At 44.6% G+C, this 19,676-nt stretch overlaps 1 protein-coding gene across 1 annotated transcript in view; it reads right to left on the reverse strand.

Annotated features, from left to right (window-relative positions):
- Nucleotides 1–19,676, reverse strand: part of GTF3C5 (general transcription factor IIIC subunit 5) — a 55,671-nt gene that overhangs the window by 22,393 nt on the left and 13,602 nt on the right. Inside the window, exons 2-3 of the mRNA XM_018564227.1 lie at nt 4,791–5,016; nt 2,768–2,966 (exon numbers count right to left, since the gene is read on the reverse strand). Of these exons, the coding sequence (XP_018419729.1) occupies nt 2,768–2,966; nt 4,791–5,016 (425 nt within the window). The remainder of the gene's footprint in view (nt 1–2,767; nt 2,967–4,790; nt 5,017–19,676) is intronic.

Raw genomic sequence — 19,676 nt, forward strand, 5'->3', positions numbered from 1 at the left:
CAGCAACAGATAAGGGTAATGTTTCTGCCACAGAGGCATGTGATGGTGAGAAATGATCAGCTGCACTCACAATTTTATCCTATAAGTTGTAAAACAAATATGGCCACCCTCCAGATGGTGTGGGGTCATGTGACCTTTTCCTACCTCTTCACCTTGACTATTTCATGAAGCACAGGAAAGATCAAAATGTAAAAGTGAAGTTTCCATGATCACATTTTTGTGTAAATATGGCACCAGGGTCTGCGAGTTAAATACAATGATCAAAAGTGACATTCGAGTCAAAACTTTTCTTAGTTGTGGACAAAGTGGGGAAGGGTTGGAATCTCCGTCACATTTTTACTGCAGCCTGTGTGTTCCCGCTGGGGGAATTTTGTTCCCATTTACTGTTCTGGTGGCCACACAGAAGTGAAGTGTAATCTGTCCAGTAGAGATGAAGAAAATAACCAAATAATGGAAAAAAAAATCCAAACCCTCTCTTTATCAAAAACGTAAACAGTTTTGTCTGGAGTTCCAATTTAAAGAAAACCTAACCGTAAAATAATAAAGCACATTTATTGAAATAGTAACACCCCATACTGCAATTACATAGCAGACTTAAAAAAATTTTTTCCAGTAAAAAGAAGAACTAGCAGTGCATGGGTAGCCCGACTGGAAGGGTTAATTTGTACATTTTCTTGAGTTCCTCTTTAAAGTCAGAAACCTTCTAGTGTCCAGTCACATGACTGCATAAGTCAACACTGGCTGACACCAGGATCTACATGGTTTATATATAACAGATCTTGAAGAAAAGGGACTTAGTTGGCCCTGAGAGAACCACTTTAGATACCCGTTAGGACCAGCCCATAATGAACTAGTTTACATTTAAAATACTTTAGCTAGGTTCAATTATCCTGCAAAATCAAGCAAGCTTACAAATCTAACCTTTCACTTCTTTTGCTATCCATTGAGAGATGTACTGTCTTTCTCAACATTTTAAATGTCCTTCTCTTTCCAGTTGATAACACATGGCTCTCTGCATACAGAGTTCTAATAAAGAAGCCACTCTCTATCTCATTATATGTCCAAGCTTCCTAATAAAGCTCACAATCAGATAGTAAGGAGCTTTGATAAGACACCAAAGGGAAATCAAAGGCCCCTTCTTTTATATAATATGGGAAAACGTTTTCGGTCTCTTTCCTCTCTGTGTTCAGTATAATCTTCCACATACTGCAAGAGAAAGTAAGTGCTGAATAAAAATACATTTATTTGAATCTAACTTTCATGCAACTTTAGAAATCATATGCCAAAACAGATTATATGAAAGGATTTGCACAGGCTTGAGCAGCCCCCCTTATAAAAGAGTACTTAAAGGTGTGTGGTTTCCACAGTGAACACATACTGTTGCTAGGTCACTTTCCGATCATCTCCCTGCATCGCCCTCTCCGATCCTCCATCACTGAGTGGAGGAACGGATGGGGAGGGGGCGGGCACAGCTGGCTCTGCCTCTAGTCACTCACGCAGCTGGGTGGATCCAGACTGTATTGTCGGGATCTGTCCCGGCTGAGGCGCTATCAGTACATCCATGGCAACAGTCCACTATACACTGAGTGGCCAGATTATTATGACCACCTGACGTTTGTAGGCAAATTAGCTATAATTAGCTCTAATTTCGCGCTGAAGTTGCTAGAGGGCCAGACCATTATAAATAGGGAAGCAGGTTGTTTACCACAACAGTAGAAGTGATTTTTTTCTGAAGATACGGGTAAACAACGCGATTTAACAGCCTTTGAACGTGGGATGATTGTTGGCGCTCGGAGCCATGGAGCGAGTATCAGCAAAACAGCAGAATCCTTTAAATGTTTAAGAGCAGCTGTTGTTAAAGTGTTTAAAGACTGGACTGTCAGCCGAAAATCTGGGTCTGAACGTGCGAATTGTGGCCGTCAGCGACTAGTCAATGTTAGGGCAGAAAGGAAAGTGGCAACACTGGTACAAGACAACAGAAGGGCAACAGTGCAAGCATGAACCCCACATGCATGAGTACAACCCTTCACGCTGGTGGGGGCAGTGTTATGGTTTGGGGTATGTTTTCCTGGCATGATTTGGGCCCTTTAATTTGTGTGGAACAACGTCTGAATACCACAACATACCAAAGTATCGTTGCTGATCAAGTTCATCCTTTCATGTTGATGGCGTATCCCAATGGAGATGGCTTCTTCCTACAAGACAATGCGCCATGCCACGGTGCTCGTATTGTGCAGGAGTGGTTTCAAGAATATGAGGGAGACTTTGCCTTGCTTAGGTGGCCCCCACAATCACCACATCTCAATCCAAATGAGCATTTGTGGGACGAAGTTGAAAGAGCCATCAGGCAGCTGGTTCCACAACCATCAAATCTCACAGAACTGGACAGTGCTATTCATCAGGCATGGTGTCAGATTCCTCGCATACAACATCTCGTGGAGTCAATGCCAAGAAGAATCGCCGCAGTATTGAAGGCAAAGGGTGGCCTAACGAAGTACTGATGGGGTGGTCATAATAATCTGGTCACTCAGTGTATACTGAGCTTTGCTTCACAGGAGGAGGTCAGTATATGTCCTGTGAAAAGCACTTACCCCATAGTTCTCTTTTAAGCCTGCAGACTGGCCTACTACAAGTATGATTGCAGGAAAACAAACCCTTCCCCACTTTATCCAAAACCGAGTTGGGCTCTCCACTCTTGAATACCAGCGATGGCTCAGAGTCACATGGATGGAAACCACAAAGACATAAAATAGAAACTGGATCTCACCTGTGGTTGATGTTGGGTCTGTAGTAATAATCCACTGGGTTGTCTAACCGAGAGAAAATAGGAGGTGGGATATACAAGGGCAGGTCCTGCTGGAAGAACTCCTCTTTCTCAGGCTTTTTCAGCAGGACTTTATCATATAGAGAGGTCCGGGATCCATCAGGGCCATGGGTGAATGCCAGGTACTGGAAATCAGACATGCCTGGAAACAGAAAGAGCTGGAAATTAATCTGGGATGTCTTGTGGTAAGGAAGAGCTAAAGCTTAGCATGTCAAAGCTGTGACAGGAAGCTTCCGACAAGTATTCCACACAGTACTGCATACCCTGTGATGGATCCGACCCTACCATACTCCACCCAATTGTGAAACACATTTTCAGGTACAGCTGCTTTTAAAAGTGTATATAAAGCTCTGAATTCTTCATTTAACCAGTTGCTGTCGACCCGTAGAAAAAAAACGGACAGACGGCTGACTCGCATCAGCGGGTTGCTGTCTCCAGACGGCATTTCTTTCCTGCTCGCCCCCGCGCCCCCTAGTGTGCGTGCACGGGCAGGAAAGACCCGCTCGTTTTTACAGCCGTTAACGGCTGTTTTACATACAACCGATCAAAGGCTCTATAGCCGACGCTCGGTTATATGGCGTGATTGGTTGTAGTGCTCACCTTCAATCCTGGGATCCGCTGGCCCATCTGCGGCCCGGGACCGGGTCGGGAGGGCATCAGGAGGAGAAGCGAGGGAGATCAGCTCCTTGCTGATCTCGCGCCGGGCTGTGAATGCAGTATTACATCACTTCCGCATTCACCTGTCAGTCATCTGGCTGCTATAGCCAGAGAGAAGAAGCTGATGAAGCAGATCTGTGCTTCATCAGCTTCTTTTGGGGTCCCCATGTGACATTAGGGGTCCTAGAGACCCTTAATGTCTCCATAAAGAGGACCTGTCAGTGTGCCTTTGCTAATATATAGGGGGATTGTATCCCCCTATGTAATAGTAATAACAATAAGTGTAAAAAAAATATATATTGGGTAATGTTGTTTTTTGAGGTTTCGCGCGCGTGCGCAATTTTAAGGCTTGACATGTTTGGTGTCTTTTACCCAACGTGACCCCGTCTTTTATATTTTACCAAAAAATTGTGTAATAATAAATGTTTTAGAATTTAATATAGGGGAAACTGTTTTTTTAATTTTCTGTAATTTTTCCTTAATATAGTAAAAAATAAAAACCCCCAGTGGTGAATAAATACCACCATAAGAAAGCTCTACCTGTCCCCCAAAAATGGTATAAAATTCATTTCAGTACAGCTTTGCATGACGGAATAAATGCCAGTCAAAGTACCGCAGCGCTGAATACTGAAAAATGGCCTGGCCAGGTAGGGGGTTTAACAGCGCGGACTTCGAGCGGATAAAGCCCAACTCCAGACACAAGACAAAAACCCTTGCAGTGGGACCCCACTTACTACAAGTGTTAAAGTGATATTAAAATCAAAAGGCTTTTAAGCTATTCCAAATGCTGATGACATCACTTAAATGGTGTCTGTTTCTTCATGTTTAAAGTTTTAGTTTCCTGCAGAATCAGCTAGTCCCCTGAGACTGATACCGTCTTTTAGGGTAGCTCCTTTCCCTTGCAGGGTCCCATGGAGCCACCCTTGTGTGTGCTAGTAAGCTGTGTGTGTCTCTACAAACACACGGAGACAGCAAGGCAAGCCACTCCCCTGCTTCCCATCCCTTTCTTTTCTCTCTTCTCCAAGCTGAGAGATGGACAGCTGCACTAGTGGGTACAAGAAGCGGAAATATTGCTAACCAGGAATAGAATTGACATCTTCCAATGGGGGCACTGGTTCCGGTGACAACTAAGAGGGGATATCCCTCACTTTGTAGAAATTTCCTCTTGCTTCCTGTGGTGTCTACAGTACAGGAAGTAAGGGGAAAAACTCCCTGATGGAACACAGACTCCCCTGCTCTATCCAAATGTAAAAATGTTTTGGCTTTATATTTACTTGTAAAGTATTCAGTGAGAAATATCAATAAGTACCTTGGAATTTATAGACTGTTCCCACCACACCAATGATTTCCATGGCGATCTTTTGGTCTGAAGATTGGCTTTCATTTTCCATTCCATCTGACCGTTTCTTCCGAGTCTTTATCTTCACCCGCAGGATCATAGTTGTGGTGGGGAAGCGATTGGCACACAATGGGTGGCAATAAGGGTCCTTAGGCCTGTAATAGAGCTCAAGCCTTTTTGCAGGATCGGCATACACCTGGCAGGGAAAGAAGAGAACACCAGTAAATGGGAATTCTAAATAACATTAGTCATGAAATAGGAAATTCTGATTATACCATGTAGGCGGGTTCACAGTGGGGCTGATCTACTAAAGGTATAGCAAAGTGTATGTTAGAAAATAAGGTGATTCTGTGTTCACTTTCAATACCAAGGCAAGCTGGTCAGCTATGAAAACCAGGCAAGCATCCAGGAAGAAAGGTTTAAAGCTGAATTCCAGACTTGCACAGTTGTACAGGCTTCTCTGAGGAACTGAAATCGCGTATTCTGATTTCACTGCACACTATGAGCTTCTCACAATGTGCAATAGAAGCTGCAGCATGTCAGATACATCTTGCCTCACTTGCTGGCTGGCTGACAACCAACATAATCTAGGTCTTTCCTCCCCAGCCTGACTGTCCCTGGCCTGTCCATTTTCAGTCATTTGATTTTAGTTATTTTTTATCGTGAAGGTTCAGTATCACACATGGACACAATAGGACAATCGGCTGTTTTCAGGAAAATATGTGCAGCTCCTACCACCAGCCATGATCTGCATGCATGCATTGCAGTATTGATAATAATAAGAAAAAGTACGTAATGGAAACAGAATGGTTTTATTTAAATATTTTATTAACATGATGAATTGGGTTGTACCAAGGAAGGCAAAATACCTAAAGCCAGATTTTTTTTTTTTAATCGCTGTAAAGAGCAGGGAATGGTAAATACCCCGGCAAAGCTGACAGCAGAAAGTGACTGGAAATCTCTCCATTACAGGTGGCACATGTCTGGGAAAGCTACCACCCACCCTCCCCCTAAACAGATGCATACTTCCCTCGATATAGCCAAAACGGGAAGTGAGCGGGAATCCTCCAATGGGGACACTTGTCCTAGTGACAACTGTCTAATTGGGGATTTACCCTCACTTCCTGTTGACAGGACAGAAAGCAAAGTTGACACTGAATAAACAGCAAACAAGGGTTTTAACCCTTCACTACTGCATACAAAATGAAAATGAATTTGCATACACTTTAACATGTACAGTTTCTCAGGGACAATTCTGCACAGAGATGCCCTTTACAACATCTATAGTAATATATACACAGCGTTTACATGCAGCGGCTGTCACCTGATCATTATCTTGAATGGGACAGCTGCTGAATGTAAATACTGTACACAAAAAGTTATTTTAAAGAAAGTGGGGTTTTGAAAGGAGCTTTAGTGTGGCAGAACTTTAAGACCCGTGTCGCGGGGAAAGAATCCTCAAACGGACCAATGGCAGAAATGGGCCATTTACTGCATACTGATTTTACTGCAGGGAGCCGTGAGTGACAGTCATGGCTCTCTGCAGGGACATAATCGAGAAGTGAGCGAGCGACGATATGTGTTCGCTCACTTCCCGATCTATTGAGCCGGCGTGTGACAGTTTCATTGTCACACGTCGGCTTGAACCTCATAGTTCTCCTTTAATATATGGTTTTTATAAAAACACTGGTAAATATTTATTATTTCATCTAGTGCATTAAACACTGCTCTGGCTCCTACACACCTTAGCCCAGCAGAGACATTACAGGACTCTAAAAGTATGAGCAATCTACAGAGGGGAAAAAAAAAGAGAGACAGCCTTGTCAATGTCCTTAGAGAGAGTGAGGGGAGACCGGGGGAAGAACAAGATAGGGAGGAAGCACTCACCACTACTGCCCTGACATCTGCCCGTGAACCCAAAGAGACATCAGTGATGTTTTCTTTCGCCCTGGTTGCCCATGAGGAGTGCCTCCTCCAAAGCTAAAGATGGAGAGATTCTCAGAGTGACTCATCTCCAAGGACTGCAATATGTGCAAAAGCTCAAAAACAAGCTGCCGATGTCTTTGTCAAGCAATTACTTGATTCTTATCAGGAACATGCGCTCAGGTGAGGCAGGGACTCTCCTAGTATAAATGTGCCCATACACTGTACGATTATTGTATGATAATCGTGGGTAATCCCCCAAAGTGTATCGAAGGCGTGCAACCGTTTCCACTGTACGGTCACACGTCTTCTGTCGAACAAGCAGGCTGGAAAACCTGCCGAGAATCGTACGATTCTCGGCAGGTTAGTGGCGTGCATGTTCGACAGCTGCCGAACGGGCCGTTGTGCGCACACTGCCCATTTAGCATTGCAGTCATCGGAAGCCCGCCCCTCAGTGGGGCGGGCTTGCGATGATCGCAAGTACAATCTGCCTGTCCATGATGGGCAGATCGTACATTTTTTAAATTACTTTACAACCCTCGCAAGACAAAAGTCTTGCAAGGGTTGTAAAAGTGTATGGCCACTTTTAGGGAGGAAAAAGCTGTCAAGTCTGACAACTCTTTTTTTCATTCAGAGCGGCGTGTAACCTGTCATGGATGGAGCGCTGCCTGTTAATTACTAGGGATGGGCTCGATGTTCGACTTGAGCATGAGTTCAAATCGAACATCGGCAGCTTGTGTGTTTAGCAAACACACAAACTCTCAGGGCATTTGTTGGGCTGTTCACCAGCCGAGCTCGCCACAAGGCACTGTGCACCGCACAGTGCCTTGTGAGCCCTGATTGGCTAAAGCCTTGCACCTGACCACAAGTCAGTCGCAAGACTTTGCCCAATCGGAGAGCAATGAGTGGGCAAAGTCATGACTCACCTGTCAGGTGCTGTACAACTGTAAACAGTTGGGCGGAGCTATCTGTCACTGCTAGCTCCGCTCAATTAGGTCCTTTGTTGATATCAGGGGCTGCACTTGAGGCCCATTATATCAAATAAGTTGACCACCACTGGTCTAAATGTTTTGCAATCTTGTAGATCTTGAATTCACTTTTTCTTTATTACTGATGTCTGGAACTGGACATCTGGAACATAACCAAACCACTTTCCATTCTTATGAGCTCTCATGCCACTGTCAGGTTGTACGGTTAGCTACGGGCACCATTTTTTTAAAGCCTGATGCGCTTTCATCTTGCTCTCATGGCTCGCCCACTCTAGGCTCTAGCTAGGCAGCTGTTGCAGCTTGCTCATTACCTGTGAGTCCTCATGTGCCTGCCCATGGCCCATCCTCTGCAATGTCTGGTTGGTTGACTGTTGGCTCACTCACACAGTGATAATGTCACTCAGCTTCCAGTTCACACTTCACAACACAACCTCTATGAAAGCAGGGGTGCTGCAATGACAGTACAAACCCTACTGTGACTGTAAGGGCTCATTCACACCAGCGGGCATGCATTATAGACACCTTAACGTGTGCCAGCTAGTGTGGTTTGTGCACACACGCTGCAAAGCTTTGAACATTGCATCACCATGTTTGCTGTTTTTTATTATTATTATACAGTATTCATATAGCACCAATAGTTTGTGCAGCACTTTATTAAAAACGACAATCTTTATAGTGTGTAAGACGCTCATAATTGACTGGCTGCATGGTTAACGTGTTTGTGACCCCCTACGTGTAATTATTCAGGGCTTTAGCTGCCCTATCTCAGGTTGTCCTTATATTGCCAACAATGCCTTGACTCTGGATGTATGTTGATTGTACCTGTCCTTTTCTGTTTGATTGTACCATTACAAACTTCAAAATAAAGAATTTAAAAAAAACACAAAAAAACGACAATTTGACAATCCATTTAACTATATGCCTGGCAGTGCATTGCAATGCATTATAATGTGTTGGCACCACTGTATGTTACTAGAAGAAATAGGACATATTGCCTCGTCTATGCATTTGTTTTGGGTAATGCTGCCGCATGCAGGCCAACAGGGCTGGTGTGAAAGAGCTGAAAGTGACCATTAGGCCACAGTCAGTCATCTCTTTCTGTAGCAAAGTCTATAGACATTTACTTGAATTGTGTTCTTAGTTGTTTGCCTACACCAGGGGTAGGCAACCTTTAACACTCAAAGAGCCATTTGGCACAGCCACAGAAAAAAAAACCCCGGGAGCCACAAAACTCTTTTGACATCTAAAATGAAGATAACGCTGCACAGATTGTTTTTTTACCTTTATGCTATGTATAAAAGAATTATAGTGTGTTGCATTAATGAAATCAATGAACTGCTACAGAGAAAACACATGCCTTTATTAAAGGGGCACCCAGATGCGCCCCCCCCCCCCCCTATGATTGGTACCCCTGCCCATTCACGATAGGGTTAAATACAAGTTTTAAAAGAGGCCAGACTTTTGTAAAAATCCTTCACATGAAAAAAAAACCAAAAGAGTTTTTGACAAGTCTTTTATTACACATACATACTGTGACATAAGGAGAGGGGACATCATTGAGGGGCGGTATGTTTCCCCTCGCTTTCTATCCTATGTGTATGAATAGCGGAACCCTGACCAGGGTTTCGCTTTGACTTTGGGTCCGGATAGTCCAGCTCGGGCTTTGGGTCTCACCTGGATAGTTGATTGCTTGATGAATGCTTGTCCAGGTGAGATAAAAGGGGAAGGCTGAGACATGGTTTTGCTCTGGCCTGGGACTCAGACAGCCTTCTGAGAGAGCTACATGTTGGATGTGTTCAGAGAGAAAAAGAACTTTGGTGCCTGGACTGTTTTTCCCAGGGAAGGTGATCCCCCATTTGAGCTATACCCCCACAATACATACACAATAAAAAAAATCCATATACCAATAATACAATAATATTATATATGTATGTATATATACATCAGATTTGTGAATTGATGTTCAAGTATCTGTCAGTGTAAAATTCACAATTAGACAGCCCAAGACCTTTTTAAAAAAAACTCTGAGGAGTAAAGTCACTGATACACAGTTTACTAGTTGCTATGGGCAGCAAATGAAATAAATGTTCTCTATAACTAGACAACCAGGACATAATTGATTCTATATTATCCACAAAGGGTTAACAGCACTCTCTCAACCCTGCAGCAGTGCCTGTACCTGCTCTCAATAGTCTATGTCCGCCCTCTCTGTGCAGCAAGTAGCTTCTTCCCTCTGAGAGCCAAGCCTCGTTCTGAGGCTACTCTAGAGATCACATGACCTTCCTCCGGGAGGCAAGCCTCACTCTGAAACTTTACCCACTGTAATAGACTTACCGGGTTACGGTCCACCGCCGGGCTCCAACGCCATCCTGCGCAGGCGCGCCGTGGTAACCCCTCACCTCCTAGCAGGGACTTAGTAGTGCACAGGCACTCCCTGGGACTCCGCCCACCTCATTCGAGCAGTCGGCTTAAAGCTGCTGCTCACTGATTGATCGGGTCCTACTGTACTGTAAAGCCTCGCTTCTCTTATCTATGGGAATGGATCGCAACTGCGGAGTTTCATGGATGGGGATCAGTTGTGCAGCTGAACTCTGTTGCCCTGTATTTGGTTAGGCGGATCGAGGGCTGCTTAACATCATACTCCCCTTGGCAACATTGGACTGTTGATTGTAGCAGGACACTGATCAATCAGTGTCTGCCTTGCTGCCCTTCAGGATCATCAGCCACAAGCAGATCATCGCATCCAAGAGTCTCAGGGCTCTACCATTGACCACCAAACAAACCGCAAGTAGATGCTTATGCCTCCTGTCTACCAGGACACTACTATAGTGCTGTTGTGCTGAACTTCATTACCTGCTAGCTAAACTCCTTGCTGTTGCTCACAGCCATTAACTCTGTGTGATATTGCTGTTGTGCTGAACTTCATACCCTGCTCTCTAACTACCAGAGGAGTGGCACTTCCATTGTTGCCAAGGGGAGTATGATGTTAAGCAGCCCTCGATCCGCCTAACCAAATACAGGGCAACAGAGTTCAGCTGCACAACTGATCCCAATCCATGAAACTCTGCAGTTGCGATCCATTCCCATAGATAAGAGAAGCGAGGCTTTACACCCACTGATATCTTATCGGAAAGGTTTACACAGAGTAAACCTTTCAGGGAGAAAATGCCTCTCTCGCGGACGTCAGGGAGCCGCTATCTCTTAGAGGGAGACTCCCTGAACATCAGTGAGACTTGAGAGCCCTGGGAAATATATATATAGCAATGCATAAACTTAAAGCAGCTTAACAGTAGTTATGTCCTCGGCATCGGTACAAAACGAATTCGCCGGGGATGTCGGTCACTCTGGGTACCCACACATCACTGGCTACCATGAAGTGATCCTTTCTTCCTTGAAGGTACAGTGACACACCAGAAGCCCAACATGCACCAAATCGGGCAAAGCAACAATGGCAACTGATCAGGTCAATTTAAAACTAGCAAAGAGGGGAAAAGTGGATATAGGCCGGCCAATATACAGAGCAATGCAAAAGTTCCCCAGCACACTCCCCAATTAGCCAGCAAATAAACATAACTAAAATGTTTTGACCTTCCCAAGTACATACCAGTGCATTAAGAGGTTTTTATTTGTAGAGCCATACTGCTCTGCCCATGTGCACTGTTTCTCTTTCTGGTAGTATTATATTGATCTTAGTGGTTGCCAGTGCTGCTTTGTTGGGTCGTTTAACACAGGGGACCCAACCCCCGGGCCTAGGGTTGCCACCTTTTCTTCCAGCGAAACACGAACACACTAGCGGCGCACGGAAATTTTTGGGGGAGAATGAGTCGTGGCTTATTCATATGTAAATAGCATCACCCATTCATATGTAAATATCCCAGTCGAGACTGTTTGCAGTAGGGGGGAGGGGGGGCAGTAGCCCCTATATTAAGTTTGGTTGCCCCTGTCTGCCTGACATCTTGTGTCCGGGTTTCAGCTACCATGAAACCCGGACACAGCATTCAAAACCCGGACTGTCCGGGTGAATCCTGGACAGGTGGCAACACTACCCGGGCCGCAGGCTGGTACCGGTCCGTGGGCTGTTTGGAACTGGGCCACAGCCACCTCTGCCTCCTGTCAGATAACTCCACCTGTCCACAGTGCAAACGCGGAGTGATCTCTTCGGTTCTGATGTCAGAGCGGGAGCAGAGCTGAGGAGATGGTGAACGTGTGAGCAAGCCCACTGCTGTAGAGTGCCCTGTACCCTGTTTCCGGGACATCCCCCCCGCTCCAGTGAGATCTGTGCTGGAAGGTGAGGATGAACTTTTGTGTTATGTCTTCATTGATCTATCGGTGCAATCAGTGCGAGGCGATGTTTGTTCACTTACCACAGACGGGGACAGCAACATACAGGGGGACAGGCTTAGTCCTCATACAAATGCAGGCTGAGTAAGTTCTGACCAAGTTCCCTATACGTCAGCTGTGCAGGAGGTGGTAGTGGGGGGTTGATGAGTACTGATACTTGTGAAAATGCCCCCAATACCCCAAATTTTCTTCTCCGAAACTGGTCCCTGGTGTCAAAAAGGTTGGAGACTGCGACTTAACAGGTTAGATTTAAGATCTACATGTCTTTGTCATTAGGCACTGCAGAAAAGTTTTTATGTAGACAGGAATTCGAATGCACTTCTTAAGATACCGGTTCCCTCTCCACTCTCTGTCCAGCTACCAGTAGAAGTTCAGGTCTCAGATGAAGACAAATCAATGTTTTCACTGCCTGTACTGCAAAGCACCAGAGTAGTATTTAACCACTTTCTGTCCGGGGCATTTTCTTACTATTTGCGCACACATGATAAAATATAAAATTTTGGCTAGAAAACAGCTTCAGACCCCCAAACAATGATATATGTTCTGAAAGCAGACACCCTGTAGAATAAAAATGCTAATAGAAGTTTTTGCGCCAATGTTTATCAAACCAGTATTTTTAGGAAAAAATAAACTAAATTAAAATTTAGCACGCAGAAACATAATATAATACCAAATGTTTTGTTAAAATATGGGGTCACGTCAGGTAAATAGATACAAAACATGTCAAGCCTTAAAATTGCGCATGCCCGTGAAGCCGCAAAAAAAGTCAATACCCAAAATTTCCCATAGGGAACATTTGAAACGATTTTACCACTCATCAGTTTAGTGGTAACAGTGATTGATGGCCCTAGAATTATTGCTCTCACTCTGACGTTCACGGCGATATGTAACATGTGTAGCGCAATTATCGTTTTTGCACGTAGGCTCACCGATGAGTGTTTGCGTGTGTATGTGTGTGCACGTGGGGGGCTGGGGACTTAAAACATTCTTTTTGCATTTTTTTATTTTACTTTTTATGTTACTTTAATATTTAAACACTTTATTTAATTTTTTTTTACACTAACCCTATTGCTATCACATAGGGGGACTAACAAGCCCCTTTTGTAATAGCAGATAGGGTGTGACAGGTCCTCTTTATGGAGACATCAGGGGTTTTTCAGACTCCTAATGTCACCTAGGGACATTAAAGAAGCTGAGGAAGCAGAGATCTGCTTCCCCAGCTTCATCTCCTGGCTCTAAGACGCGGAGACTGTGTACAGTGACACCGGAAGAGATGTAATACACATCACTTCCGGGTCCAGTGATCGGAGGAGAGATCAGCAGCTGGAAGCCGCTGAATCTCTCTCTGATCATTGCGGGGGAACCCGCCGAGCCGCTCCCAGGCGCCGCACGGGGACAGCCGTGCCCAGGGAAGCCAACGGGGGGGAGGGGAGCACGAACAGGAAAGAGCCCGTAGCTTCCCTCACCACCCCATGCTGCACGATCTCTATCAGCGATGATACCAGTACGAACTCCCCTCCCCGCTAGTGAGTCAGGCAGGTGGTAGGGATGCTGCACGGTACAAACGATCCGGCGGCTGTACAGACGCCGGATCACTTGTACATTAACAGCAATCGCTTGCTGTTAAAAGCGGTACCAAGAACACGCTCTTGTTTTGTCCACTTTAACGGGCCGCCGTCTATAGACGTATTGCGGCCCGGAAGTGGATAAAGCTGGACACCGGGATCAGCAAAAATTGTCTTCATACAGGAGTCATGTGTATTCTTCATTGAATGTTGGTGAGCTTTGTGTGTTTCTTCCAGATCTGTGCAGTAATCCAGCATGAAACGTGGAGATTCCTATAATAAAGACCGCTCACTGCTGCTTTTTTCTGCTTGTGCCAGGTGACTGGTCTTGTCTTCGCCCCTCCTGTAATTTCCTGCTGGGCTCCTCCCACAGCTCTGCTCGCCGTACAAACTATGTACAACACTGATGATGTTTCTGCTACTTTTACAAAGTTATATTTGAATTTGCAAAAGCATTTGATGCATACAAAGCAGATTTATATCCTTTGTATCTACTGAGTAATATATGAAATGACATTGTGGTGCCCGGAGTTCATGTTTACATTTCCAGTATTCTGATATTGCTATGCATGCAACGAACACTAACTTATAGCCAACTAGAAACTTTGTAGCATGGATGTATAGCAGTTACACATCTCATTGCTTGTTTTCCTTGTTGATATGTCATTCTAGTTGACTACAATGCTTATCTATACAACTACAAATCGCTGGTCGATGGAAAACATAGACAGCTACTGAAGCTCCAAAAAAAAGTCAATTCCCAATAACTGAGCTGCAAATCACTTTGAATTTCAGTCACACAGACATGTCATTGATTGCAACTGATTGTATCTTTATTTTACTACAGCTGCATGTAATGGCGTCATGGGTCCTTAGACCGCTGGAGCCCGGGGCAGAAGAGGCAGGACAGAGGATCCAGTTAGGGTTGCCACCTGTCCAGGTTTCACCCGGACAGTGCGGGTTTTGAATGCTGTGTCCGGGTTTCATGGCAGCAGAAACCTGGACACAAGGTGTCATACAGACAGGGGCAACCAAAATGAAGATAGGGGCTACTGGCCCTCCACTGGAAATAGTCTCAACTGTGATATTTACATATCAATAGGTGGCGCTATTCACATATAAATAAGCCACGACTCATTCTCCCCCAAAAATGTCCGCACGTCACCAGAGTGTTCGGGTTTCTCTTGAAGAAAAGGTGGCAACCCTAGATCCAGTGAGTATATCTTCTTTATTTCTCCCCCTATACCAAAATGAGTAGTAAACCCTTGCAGTGCGGGAGTAGTCCCACTGCAAGGGTTTGTTTTTTTAAGGGAGCAGAGTTCCAGCAGTAAATATACATTTACTGGAGTTCTTCTTTTAAGCTGAACTCCAGGAATGATCTTTCTTGCAAACTTACATTGGTCCAGCTTGGCTCAATCTAACTATCCATACCTGATATTTGTAGGGGTGCTCGGGGGTGCAGGAAATCACTGCAGTAGTCAGAGCTACATACAGTCAGTACTAATCTCTTCCGCCTGTGGCTTTGGCGGCTTCCCCTCTCAATCGTCAGTCTCTCGATCAGCACTCAGAGTAGGCCTTGTTTTGTGTTGTTTTTTTTAACTTAATAAAAGGCATTCTCTGATTGGACGAGGTGGAGAGGAGGGACGGGTGATGTTACAATCTTCACCTTGTCCAATCGGGGGACTAATTGTATTTATTTTAAATAAAAAATCAAAAAATACAAGGCATACTATGAAAAGTGCCATTCCCCGGAGAATGATTCCATGTACTCAGCACACAGAAAGGACGCCACTGGAGCTGCACTTGGAAGAAACCAGATATGACTGTGTGTAGCTCTGAGTAATAAAGTGATTTTCATCACCCCCCAGCACCCCTACAGACATCAGATATGGATACTTACATTGAGCCAAGTTAGACCAATGTAAGTATCCATAAAAGATTATTCCTGTAGTTCCGCTTTAATCATTTTTTTTTTTAAAAGGAACCTGATTTCAGCTTCTTACAGTCTATGTACAGCAAAGCTTAGAATGGGAGAAGAAGAAGCACAAGGAACCAATAAGTATCAAGAACAAGGGGGAGAAAGCAACAGTAAGAGAGAGATGCGCTTACATTGGGCTTCTTTACTGTCAAATCACAGTCTGGAAGAGGGTACATGACAGCCTGGGCTCAGAAGAAGTAGCTTGAATAAGGCTGGCCGTCAGTCAACCCGCAAGACTAAGGACATCTTGTGGTGGAAAATAAGTACTGCAGGCACAGCTCCAGACTCAAGGCAAGCGATGCATCAAAAGCTGCTTTTTTTCTTTTATCTTTTAATGGGTTATTGATTTTTTTTGGTTGGAGTTATGCTCTAAGCACATAATAAAAAATGAAAGCAATAGCCAGAATACTTGCATTTTTGTTTTTGCCAGCATTGCGAACAAAATGGCTGACCTCACGCTCGATTTTGAAATGTAGCTGCTGAGGAATTAGCTTCCACGTTGGACTGTAGACCTTGGTTTGCTTTCAGTCCTCTTTATTTGGAAAAAGTTGATCCCGGTATTATTTCTTCTATTTTAAGTCTTTTGTGCAGCGACAAAGCTAAATTAGATCCATCTGGTTCTAAAGTGAAGTTAGCATGTTGGCCACCAGGGGGCGTCCATACCACAGACTGAGATATTTCCAATGTCTGCAATCCGGTGACCAGGAGAGTCACATGACAACGTCTAGATGCATTTGTATAATGTTAGATTACTTTATTTTAATACAAAACCAATATTAGGTAATTGCTAATGTGATAGCTAACAGCCCCTTGTGCAATAGCTAATAGCCCCTTTATGTGATAGCTAATCGTCCCCTGGCCTATGTGATAGCTAATAGTCCTCTATGTCAGTGCTCCCCAACCTTTTTATCGCCGCGGACCGGTCAACGTTTGATAATTTTACCGTGGCCCGCTGAGGGGGGGACGTTGATTGTTTATATTTTAGATTGTTTTGATTTAATAATTTTAATTTAATTGTATTTAAAAATGCCTTCAAAATAAAATACAGTTACACCAAAAAATGAAAGCGTTGGAATTCTTCACCTATTCCACCACCGAAAAACTGGGCGAGATTACGTTAAAATGTGTGACCACGTCACTGGTCACACATTCTAACGTAGTCTCAAACTTTGATAGATCACATGCCTACCTGTAATCATTTAATCAGAGAAATAGATTATAATAGGGAACATTACAGTGTAATATTCCCCATTATAATCCATTTGTCTAATTACATAAAATAGCAGTACACAACAGAGAAATAGATTATAATAGGGAACATTACAGTGTAATATTCCCCATTATAATCCACGTCTAATGACATGATGTAAGACACCCCCCCCCCTTCCCCCGCTCAGACTCACCCTTCCAGGAGCAGCAGCCATGTGTCGATGTGTGCACTCACTGCAGGGGGCGGGGCGTGTGACACACACACGTCTCCTGTGACTCACCTCCCCTCCCGCCGCCTGTTACTATAGATGCGGCCGGGAGGGGAGGTGAGTCACAGGACCCGCCCCCTCACTGTGAAGCCCGTCGGCAGTGCGAGGCCCCGGTGTTTGAACACCGGGACCGTGCACTGCCATATATTGCAGGACCGGACCGCACTGAGACTGTGCGGCCCGGTACCATTTGATCCGCGGACCGGTAACGGTCCGCGGACCGGGGGTTGGGGAACACTGCTCTATGTGATAGCAAATAGCCCCTTATGTGATAGCTAACAGCCCCTTGTGCAATAGCTAATAGCCCCTTTATGTGATAGCTAATAGACCCCTATGTGATATCTAATAGCCCTCTATGTGATAGCTGATAGACCTCTATGTGAGAGCTGATAGACCTCTATGTGATAACTGAAAGACCTCTATGTGATAACTGAAAGACCTCTATGTGATAACTGAAAGACCTCTATGTGATAACTGAAAGACCTCTATGTGATAACTGATAGACCTCTATGTGATAACTGATAGACCTCTATGCGATAGCTAATGGACCCCCTATGTGATAGCTGATAGCCCTCTATGTGATACCTGATAGACCTTTATGTGATAGTTGATAGACCCGGGGGTGGAACGCTATGGGGCCCGGGGCAGAGGGGGGCCCAGGCAGCTGCTATGGGGCCAAGGGTACAGGGGGGCCTGGTCAGAACAAAGAATGAAGGGTCCAATGGAATAACCAACGGTGCGCCTGCTCCAGGCACAGAGATGAGGAGGGGGGCGCCGGGCAGTAACGAGCGAGCCGGGCCGGTCAGACAGCAAGCACAATTAGGCAGAGCAGCAAGCAGCTTATGAGGCCTAGGACGTGAGGACCCAGCAGGCAGCCGACTGTTTAGTGAGAAACCCGCCTCTGGCTGTGCTGTGTTTTCACAGTGCTGGAGCGCAGTGTGATTTTATTGCAGCCTCCCCTGAACTTCCTCCGACCATGCTTTTTGCTGTGTGAGAAGACCAGAGCAGCCAGGAGCTGACAGTGTTAGGTGAGGTGACTTTAAATCCCTGTACAGGTCATCAGTTTAGAGTTAACCGAGAATATTGGCCCGAAAATTATTGCTCTCACTCACGTGTGGCACCATCGTCATTTTTATACGTAGGTGCACCCAACACTTGTTTGCGCTAGTATGTGCGGTGTGCGTGCATAAATAAATCTATATGTATGTGCGGAAATTAAATCTATTTTTTTTTTTTTTTAAAGTTTTTTTTTTTGGAAATTAAAATTTTTTTTTTATTTTTTTTAAATGTGTTTTTTTTTTTTTACTTCATAGCTATCAATGCAAGTCTATGGGGGTAAAAATCAATGTCCCCATTTTGAAGGCTTATATGCAAGTTATTGGCCATAAAAAAGGTATGTGGGGATTCGGGTACTGCCCGGGGGGACATGTATCAATGGAAAAAGACTTTTAAGAAATACTGTTTTTAAAGGAGCAGTGATTTAAACATTGCTTGAAGTGAAACAATAAAAATGAAAAATTCCTTTAAACATCGTGTCTGGGGGGTCCCCTTAAACTGCCTGTAAAGTGGCACATCTGTGTGATGTATATAACCTGCTGCAGCAAAATTGACATTTATTTTTTTTAAAAGTGTGTGGTTCCCCCTCCCAAACAATACCAGACAGTTTAGGTCTGGTAGGAAGGACCCCATGTGGGGTTCTATGGGCATAGATGAGGTGGTGTGTACGTGGATATAGAACTGGCTACGGGAACGTGTCCAGAGAGTATCTCTTAATGGCACCTTTTCGGACTGGGCTAGTGTAATGAGCGGTGTGCCTCAGGGTTCTGTGCTGGGTCCCGTATTGTTCAACCTATTCATTAATGATATTGGGGAGGGAGTGAATAGCCATGTTTCTGTGTTTGCAGACGATACAAAAATAGGGAGGGTACTAGAAACGGATCGTGACAATATAACATTGCAGGAGGACCTGGATAAAATAGGGGAGTGGGCATTAATGTGGCAGATGAGGTTTAATGTCGATAAATGCAAAGTAATGCACTTTGGAAATAAAAATAAACAAATGGGTTATACAATTATGGGTATGCCGCTGGGGAAGTCAGAAATGGAGAAGGATTTGGGGGTCATTGTAGACCACAAACTGAAAGGTAGCTTGCAGTGCCAGGCTGCTGTAAACAAAGCTAGCAGGGTCTTGTCCTGTATTAAGAAGGGGATGTATTGCAGAGACAAGTCACCAGGCTGCGGTAAACAAAGCTAGCAGGGTCTTGTCCTGTATTAAGAAGGGGATGTATTGCAGAGACAATAATCTATATAGAGTCTATAAGTGAGCCACTTTATAGATCATTTGTTCGGCCACATCTGGAGTACGCGGTCCAGTTTTGGTCGCTGGTACTAAGAAGGGATGTCCTTGAACTGGAGAGAGTCCAGCGGAGGGCAACCACAATAATTAGGGAAATGGAGGACCAGAGCTATGAGACAAGGCTTCTGACCTTAAACATGTTCACGCTGGAAGTAAGGAGATTAAGGGGGGATATGATTTTCATGTACAAGATGTTCAATGGTGACAGCAACATTGGCAACAAACT

The sequence above is a fragment of the Nanorana parkeri genome, unplaced genomic scaffold, assembly GCF_000935625.1.
Source record: "Nanorana parkeri isolate BGI_ZX_2015 unplaced genomic scaffold, ASM93562v1 scaffold738, whole genome shotgun sequence".
NCBI lineage: Eukaryota > Metazoa > Chordata > Amphibia > Anura > Dicroglossidae > Nanorana > Nanorana parkeri.